The sequence below is a fragment of the Aulonocara sp. 'chitande type north' Nkhata Bay genome, linkage group LG3 (genome assembly GCF_057382095.1).
Source record: "Aulonocara sp. 'chitande type north' Nkhata Bay isolate Kocher_YH1m ecotype deep benthic linkage group LG3, A_spYH_male_GT1.1, whole genome shotgun sequence".
Taxonomy (NCBI): domain Eukaryota; kingdom Metazoa; phylum Chordata; class Actinopteri; order Cichliformes; family Cichlidae; genus Aulonocara; species Aulonocara sp. 'chitande type north' Nkhata Bay.
Window position 1 is genome coordinate 10,529,019 of NC_141346.1, and position 9,217 is coordinate 10,538,235.

The following is a 9,217-nucleotide window of genomic DNA, read 5'->3' on the forward strand; positions in this document are numbered from 1 at the left end:
CTCCCTCTCTGTCTTTCACTCACACACACACACCACCACCATCAACTTTGCTGAATTGCTAATGAAAAACATGATCAGGCAGCTGTGATTGAGCAGCAGTGTAGATCCAACTATTTTCACGGTTGTTGTGGTCGTGATCATTTTGTGAGGCCACATGGAAAAGGCTCGGATGAGCTTTCCAAAGTTCTACAAGTTGTGCCTCCATCGCTTGTGTCCAGATCACACGCTGCACTGCACGTGCTGCTCCGTCTGTTCGCTAACATTTCTTGTTTGCGCGTGCGCAGTGTGAGAGGCTGCGGAGACACCCTCACGACGGCCGAGAGGACTTCAAACAGGTTTGAAATCCTCCCGATTGATGGTCGTGAGGTGTTAATCGCTTCTCGTTACCCCACGTATACTACACGATGCACGACACACGATGAAGGCGAAACTCGGCCGATCCCCAAAACCGTCGCACGACTCAAAAATTGCACAGTACATGGCCAGAACAGATGTTCACCCTACGGTCCAAACTGCAAATGAATCTCTCATGAGCGACGCTGCCGTTCTGACTGGAGCAGCGCTAGATGTACAACATTGTTTTTGTCTAAAATAAATCGATGCACTGATTCCAATTATAAACAAGGAGGGTTGGAGTTGTGCCATGAAAAGGTTGCAGTTCTAAATGTGTAGTAAGTTCTTTTAGGGTGTTTTTAACTGACTTTGTCTCTTCCACGATGTCATTTCTCTCTCCTACAGCGTCTGTTACAATTATTCAAATTGGGTGATGACGTCATTTAACGACTTCTAGCGAATTTTAGGACAGCCAATAGAAATTTCCCTTACCGAGGAGTCGGCAAAACTGAGTAGTAGTAGTTAAATCGGAAGTGTGCAGTCAGTTGCTTAAATCTTTCAGCTTTTTTTTAAACCTTAAATTTAATTGAATCTCATCAGGTTTTAAACTCAGGTTCAGTTGTTCGCTGAAATTAGCGACAGATTTAGACTTCAGAACAAATCAAAGAAGCGCTGGATGATCAGTAATAATGACACGGAAATGTCTGCTGTAACTGCATCACGCTGCTCCGCTTTGCTGTTTGCTGTCGTCGTCGTGTTCGTCTCTGCAGGTGAGGTTTACAGTTAGAAACTAAACTGAGTTTATCTGACAATAGACCAGCATCGACTAGTTTACATGTTGTTAAGAATAATAATAACAATGATAATAATATGGATTTAGTTTGTCTGTGTGGACACTTAACATCTGTAATCCAGCTGTGACAGAGACAAAGAAGTGTAATGTGTGTGTCAGTGTGATGTGTTGTAGTGTCAGGAGTCAGGATGCAGCTACAAAGCTTCTTGTTCAGTGTATACAAACAGCTGTAGCTCCATAAAGGCAGCATGCAGAGACTCACAGTGTCTTATAATGAGAGGCTGCTTTCTCTCACACATTATGTTCACTTATTATCAGCACATGTTGTTGTTCTGTGGAAGCTAACATCTTGTAGTTTCTGACACTTTGCATGTTTAGCATGAGGCTAAAATTCCCCCTCAGTGGGTCACTGGTGACCTGCTGGATGTTCAGAGGTTCATTAAATCCAACATGACTAAAAACTCAAATGTCAAAGGAAATAAACAAAATATTTAAAGTCAATTATTCTGATCATAGTTGTACTTTGACCTTTAACCTCTCTGCTCTGTGTTGTTTCCTCTTTCAGAGCAGAAAAACATCACAGCTGAGTCTGGACAGAACGTCACTCTGACATGTCGAGCTCCAAACAACAACATCTTAGCTGTGTACTGGAAGAACGCTGACCTGAAGCCAGATTATGTGCTTTTGTACCAGGATGGTCTCTCTAATTCAACACACCAGCATCCATCTTTTAAGAACCGGGTGGATCTGCAGGACAGACAGATGAAGGATGGAAACGTGTCTTTGATTCTGAAGAACGTGACGATTAATGACGCTGGAACATACAAGTGTCATGTGTTCATGGCAGAAACAGACTCATTGGAGATTCCCAGCATCATCCACCTGGCTGTTGTTCCTCCAGGTGAGTGAGTAGAGTTGAGTGTGTGTGTGATCAGAGGTGAAGCTGCTTCCTGGTTGTTGATGTGTGTTTGTTGTATGGATGAGCTGGTGGATGTCAGAGGTAGACAGATGTTTCCAGCTGTTGTCTTTGTGGCTGGTAGTCTAGAGTTGACTTGTTCTTACTTATTATCAGCACATATTGTTGTTCTGTGGAAGCTAACATCTTGTAGTTTCTGACACTTTGCATGTTTAGCATGAGGCTAAAATTCCCCCTCAGTGGGTCACTGGTGACCTGCTGGATGTTCAGAGGTTCATTAAATCCAACATGACTAAAAACTCAAATGTCAAAGGAAATAAACAAAATATTTAAAGTCAATCATTCTGATCATAGTTGTACTTTGACCTTTAACCTCTCTGCTCTGTGTTGTTTCCTCTTTCAGAGCCAAAGATCATCACAGCTGAGTCTGGACAGGACGTCACTCTGACATGTCGAACTCCAACCAAGAAGATCAGAAGTGTAGTATGGAGCAGAACTGACAAGCCAGGATTTGTGCTTTTGTACCAGGCTGGTCGCTTTGTTACAGATCACCAGCATCCATCTTTTAAGAACCGGGTGGATCTGCAGGAAAGACAGATGAAGTATGGAGACGTGTCTTTGAATCTGAAGGATGTGAGGATCAATGACACTGGAACATACATGTGTCGTGTCCTCAATGAAAGAACCAGCTCATTGAAGATCATCAGTATCGTCTACTTGAGTGTTCCTCCAGGTGAGTGAGTAGAGTTGAGTGTGTGTGTGATCAGAGGTAAATGGCCTGTATTTATATAGCGCTTTACTAGCCCCTAAGGACCCCAAAACGCTTTTCACATCCAGTCATCCACACATTCACACACTGGTGATGGCAGCTACATTGTAGCCACAGCCACCCTGGGGCGCACTGACAGAGGCGAGGCTGCCAGACACTGGCGCCACCGGGCCCTCTGACCACCACCAATAGGCAACGGGTGAAGTGTCTTGCCCAAGGACACAACAACCGAGACTGTCGGAGCCGGGGCTCGAACCGGCAACCTTCCGATTACAAGGCGAACTCCCAACTGTTGAGCCACGATCGCCCCAGAGGTGAAGCTGCTTCCTGGTTGTTGATGTGTGTTTGTTGTATGGATGAGCTGGTGGATGTCAGAGGTAGACAGATGTTTCTCCAGCTGTTGTCTTTGTGGCTGGTAGTCTAGAGTTGTAGAGCAGCATTGTTTGGTTAGAGCAGAAACAAAGACATTTATGAATCCGTCTCTTCTTCTCTTGCTCTCTAACTCGTCTGTAAACATGAAACTTAGATTACACAGGAAACACGTGATCTCACCCAAAGAACAGTCGCCGTCCTGCTTTGAAACAACCAGAACAAAACAAAAGCACGTTTGCACTATTCCAGCACGGCTGGAGCACACACTGGCTGATGTGACAATTCATGGATATAATTTCCAATCTTTCTTTAGCTCCCACTACATCTTTAAATGGTAAATGGCCTGTATTTATATAGCGCTTTACTAGTCCCTAAGGACTCCAAAGCGCTTTACATATCCAGTCATCCACCCATTCACACACACATTCACACACTGGTGATGGCAGCTACATTGTAGCCACAGCCACCCTGGGGCGCACTGACAGAGGCGAGGCTGCCGGACACTGGCGCCACCGGGCCCTCTGACCACCACCAGTAGGCAACGGGTGAAGTGTCTTGCCCAAGGACACAACGACCGAGACTGTCCAAGCCGGGGCTCGAACCGGCAACCTTCCAATTACAAGGCGAACTCCCAACTCTTGAGCCACGATCGCCCACAACAACCATGTGGGGTCAGGGGTCATGTTTGGCTTGAGACTTTTGAAAAGTAAATCATCATGTGTTTGAAAACGTGCTTCTTTAGCATCAGGCTAAAACTCTGCTGTACCTGTGATCTGGTCAATGGTCACAGCTCTCTGTCCCATCCAACCAAGTTACCCTTTATATATATGAAGTGCATCAAACCGCATGAATGGAGACGAGCGTCTGACTGACTGCTGGAGTCCAGCATCCACCCACACTCAGATGGCCTCCATCAGTTTTCTTTAGCACAGATGTGTCCTGCTCACTCTGGAGTCAGTGTTATCATCCTCATCTGTGACAATGTGAGACTCCAGCTGAGCTAGTTTGTTATTTATTAATTCACTGACTTCTATTATGTCCTGATAGTTTAACCGTAGAGTTTAATCCATGTGTAGCTGAGCAGACTCGCTGCTCCCTGCATGTTGTTGCTGTTACAGAGAGAGGATGGCTGCTGTCACTCTGTCAGGTTTAGATCAAATCAAACTAAGCTGGCAGTTTATCTGAATACAGGCAGTGCTTATTGTAAAGTATATACAGTGGGGCAAAAAAGTATTTAGTCAGCCACCGATTGTGCAAGTTCCCCCACTTAAAATGATGACAGAGGTCAGTAATTTGCACCAGAGGTACACTTCAACTGTGAGAGACAGAATGTGAAAAAAAAATCCATGAATTCACATGGTAGGATTTGTAAAGAATTTATTCGTAAATCAGGGTGGAAAATAAGTATTTGGTCACCTCAAACAAGGAAAATCTCTGGCTCTCACAGACCTGTAACGTCTTCTGTAAGAAGCTTTTCTGTCCCCCACTCGTTACCTGTATGAATGGCACCTGTTTGAACTCATCATCTGTATAAAAGACACCTGTCCACAGCCTCAAACAGTCAGACTCCAAACTCCGCCATGGCCAAGACCAAAGAGCTTTCGAAGGACACCAGGAAAAGTATTGTAGACCTGCACCAGACTGGGAAGAGTGAATCTACAATAGGCAAGCAGCTTGGTGTGAAAAAATCAACTGTGGGAGCAATCATCAGAAAATGGAAGACATACAAGACCACTGATAATCTCCCACGATCTGGGGCTCCACGCAAGATCTCATCCCGTGGGGTCAAAATGATCATGAGAACGGTGAGCAAAGATCCCAGAACCACACGGGGGGACCTGGTGAATGACCTGCAGAGAGCTGGGACCAAAGTAACAAAGGTCACCATCAGTAACACACTACAACGGCAGGGAATCAAATCCCGCAGTGCCAGACGTGTTCCGCTGCTGAAGCCAGTGCATGTCCAGGCCCGTCTGAAGTTTGCCACAGAGCACATGGATGATACAGCAGAGGATTGGGAGAATGTCATGTGGTCAGATGAAACCAAAGTAGAACTTTTTGGTATAAACTCAACTCGTTGTGTTTGGAGGAAGAAGAATACTGAGTTGCATCCCAAGAACACCATACCTACTGTGAAGCATGGGGGTGGAAACATCATGCTATGGGGCTGTTTTTCTGCCAAGGGGACAGGACGACTGATCCGTGTTAAGGACAGAATGAATGGGGCCATGTATCGTGAGATTTTGAGCCAAAACCTCCTTCCATCAGTGAGAACTTTGAAGATGAAACGAGGCTGGGTCTTCCAACATGACAATGATCCAAAACACACCGCCCGGGCAACAAAGGAGTGGCTCCGTAAGAAGCATTTGAAAGTCCTGGAGTGGCCTAGCCAGTCTCCAGACCTCAGCCCCATAGAAAATCTGTGGCGGGAGTTGAAAGTCCGTGTTGCTCGGCGACAGCCCCAAAACATCACTGCTCTCGAGAAGATCTGCATGGAGGAATGTGCCAAAATACCAGCTACTGTGTGTGCAAACCTGGTAAAGACCTATAGTAAACGTTTGACCTCTGTTATTGCCAACAAAGGTTATGTTACAAAGTATTGAGTTGTATTTTTGTTATTGACCAAATACTTATTTTCCACCCTGATTTACAAATAAATTCTTTACAAATCCTACCATGTGGATTCATGGATTTTTTTTTCACATTCTGTCTCTCACAGTTGAAGTGTACCTCTGGTGCAAATTACTGACCTCTGTCATCATTTTAGGTGGGGGAACTTGCACAATCGGTGGCTGACTAAATACTTTTTTGCCCCACTGTATCTTTACTGCAGCTGTGTTAAAAACATGGCTGCCCTCTCGCTGTAATGAGACCAGCTGAGCAGAGTTACTGATCTGTAAGCAGTTTCCAAACTCCTGAGACTGATCACAGTGTGGCTTTGAACCTCTCATGCTGAAATCATCAGTATCTCTGTGACCAGCTGTGATAAACTGCTGATAAATGAACACATTATCTTTGTGCTATAAACTTACCTGCCAGAGCAAATACATAACAGCCACAATACACAGTTGGTCTGTGTAACAACTGTAAAAAACTATTGTAAGGAGCTGGACCTCTTCAAGTTTGTTTAAAACGTTTAATCCGAGAAGCTTCTTCAGTTCTAAGAGCAACTGGTGGATCTCCCAGATTTTTAAGCCCTATGGGAGTGTCCCCCAGGAGGGTCATGGAGCACCTGTTGATCCTATTGATCCCACCATTCTGATGGACATAGAAGAGCCACCTCCACAGGATAAAGGACACTCTTTCGAGGATGCTAATGTTCACATTTTGGACAGAGAGGACAGATGGTTTTAAAGAGGAGTGAAAGAAGCATCTACGTCCACTGTGAGCGACCATCGTTGATCATCAGGGGGTCCTTTTGTCCCTCTTGGGGGGGAAACTCCCACAGAGCTTGAATCTGAATCACAGGTTCAGATGTTTCAGCCTCATAATAAACAAACACAGGTTCAGAGAGTCGAGGATTTGACCTTCCAAAAGTCTCAGACATGTTTTAACGAACTCTCAGTCTGCAAATTATAAAGATCAGCTGGATCAGTTTTAGTCATATTTAGTCAGATCATCCGTTTCCTTTGTTAAATTAAGAAAAATCCACCAGTATTTTCTCACTTTATACATATTGTGAATAGTTTGTATTAATCTGTTGTCCTGAACTAGAAGAGGAAACAGATTCTGTTCTGTTCTCCACTCATCACCTACCTGACAGCTGACACCTCACACCTGTTTCTCACCTGCAGGTCACACAGGAGGAGACACAGAGGATGGAGAGAAGGAGGATGGAGGGAAGAAGGACGGAGGGAAGGAGGACGGAGGGAAGGAGGACGGAGGGAAGAAGGACGGAGGGAAGGAGGATGAAGGGAAGAAGGTTGGGGGGAAGACGGACGGAGGGAAGGAGGATGAAGGGAAGAAGGTTGGGGGGAAGGAGGATGGGGGGAAGGAGGATGGGGGGAAGGAGGACGGAGGGAAGAAGGACGGAGGGAAGGAGGATGAAGGGAAGAAGGATGGAGGGAAGGAGGACGAAGGGAAGAAGGACGGAGGGAAGGAGGATGGGGGGAAGGAGGACGGAGGGAAGGAGGACGGAGGGAAGGAGGACGGAGGGAAGAAGGACGGGGGGAAGACGGACAGAGGGAAGGAGGACGAAGGGAAGAAGGATGGGGGGAAGGAGGACGAAGGGAAGAAGGATGGGGGGAAGGAGGACGAAGGGAAGGAGGATGGGGGGAAGGAGGACGGAGGGAAGAAGGATGAAGGGAAGAAGGATGGGGGGAAGGAGGACGGAGGGAAGGAGGACGAAGGGAAGAAGGACGGAGGGAAGGAGGATGGAGGGAAGAAGGATGGAGGGAAGGAGGACAGAGGGAAGGAGGATGGAGGGAAGAAGGACGAAGGGAAGAAGGACGGAGGGAAGGAGGATGAAGGGAAGAAGGATGGGGGGAAGGAGGATGGAGGGAAGAAGGACGGAGGGAAAGAGGACGGGGGGAAGGAGGATGAAGGGAAGGAGGATGGGGGGAAGGAGGACGGAGGGAAGGAGGATGGGGGGAAGAAGGATGGAGGGAAGGAGGATGAAGGGAAGAAGGATGGGGGCAAGGAGGATGGGGGGAAGAAGGACAGAGGGAAGGAGGATGGGGGGAAGAAGGACAGAGGGAAGGAGGATGGGGGGAAGAAGGATGGAGGGAAGGAGGACGGTGGGAAGAAGGACGGAGGGAAGAAGGACGGAGGGAAGAAGGACGGAGGGAAGGAGGATGGAGGGAAGGAGGATGGAGGGAAGGAGGATGGAGGGAAGGAGGACGAAGGGAAGGAGGAGGGAGGGAAGGAGGACGGTGGGAAGGAGGACGGAGGGAAGGAGGATGGAGGGAAGGAGGATGGAGGGAAGGAGGAGGGAGGGAAGAAGGATGGAGGGAAGGAGGATGGAGGGAAGGAGGATGGAGGGAAGGAGGATGGGGGGAAGAAGGACGGAGGGAAGGAGGACGAAGGGAAGGAGGAGGGAGGGAAGGAGGACGGTGGGAAGAAGGACGGAGGGAAGAAGGACGGAGGGAAGGAGGATGGAGGGAAGAAGGATGGAGGGAAGGAGGATGGAGGGAAGAAGGATGAAGGGAAGGAGGATGGAGGGAAGGAGGATGGAAGGAAGGATGAAGGGAAGGAGGATGGAGGGAAGGAGGATGGAAGGAAGGATGAAGGGAAGGAGGATGGAGGGAAGGATGAAGGGAAGGAGGATGGAGGGAAGGAGGATGGAAGGAAGGATGAAGGGAAGGAGGATGGAGGGAAGGATGAAGGGAAGGAGGATGAAGGGAAGGAGGATGGAAGGAAGGATGAAGGGAAGGAGGATGGATCTGTTCGACTGATAGTTGGTCTGTCAGTTTCTGCTGTGCTTCTTGTTGTTGTTGCTCTTCTTATTAATCTGATCTGCAGAAAATATGAGAGGGGTTTTAGCACAACAAAACAAAACCTGAGAAAAAAACGTAAGAAAACAATTGAAAGGGCTGCAAAGTATTCAAAGCTGAATAATGCTGAGACTGACTTTCCATGAAGTCACTGTTACCCAGCGCGACGAAAAACATGATCAAGGACAGAAAGAAACTGATGATGCCCCATGTGACTTTTCCTCCTCAAGCCCAGCCCACTGGGAGACAGCTTGTTTTTGTGTTTGTGGTGTTTTGCTCGGCTGTGCCCTTTTTAACACTGTTGTGTTTAACTTTGTTTTTTTTATATCTCTGGAAATAAAAGTTTGGTTTGTAAAGAAAATGATAATGAGTGAAATCAGTCTGTCTGTCTACATTTATGAAGAAAACAGTGATCAAAAACTCAAATATTTACTCAATAAACTGAAAAAATGTTAAGATTTAACATTCCTGTGAATCACTAAACTAAGATGTATAACCACTGTTTTTGAAAACTGCTTCACATCTGTGCTGCATGGAGTCGACCAACTTGTGGCAGCTGTAAACAGATATACCAGCCCAGGAGGATTTGACAACCTTCCACA

The 9,217-nt window shown here is 46.8% G+C and overlaps 1 protein-coding gene across 1 annotated transcript; it reads left to right on the forward strand.

Annotated features, from left to right (window-relative positions):
• Positions 1 to 808: 808 nt before the first annotated feature.
• Positions 809 to 9,016, forward strand: LOC147333920 (polymeric immunoglobulin receptor-like). The gene is made up of 5 exons (XM_086286818.1): positions 809 to 1,103; positions 1,692 to 2,027; positions 2,446 to 2,775; positions 6,978 to 7,105; positions 8,555 to 9,016. Exons 1-5 carry the CDS (start codon positions 1,010 to 1,012, stop codon positions 8,759 to 8,761), a joined length of 1,095 nt encoding a protein of 364 aa, XP_086142944.1. The 5' UTR covers positions 809 to 1,009; the 3' UTR covers positions 8,762 to 9,016.
• The last annotated feature ends 201 nt before the right edge of the window (positions 9,017 to 9,217 follow it).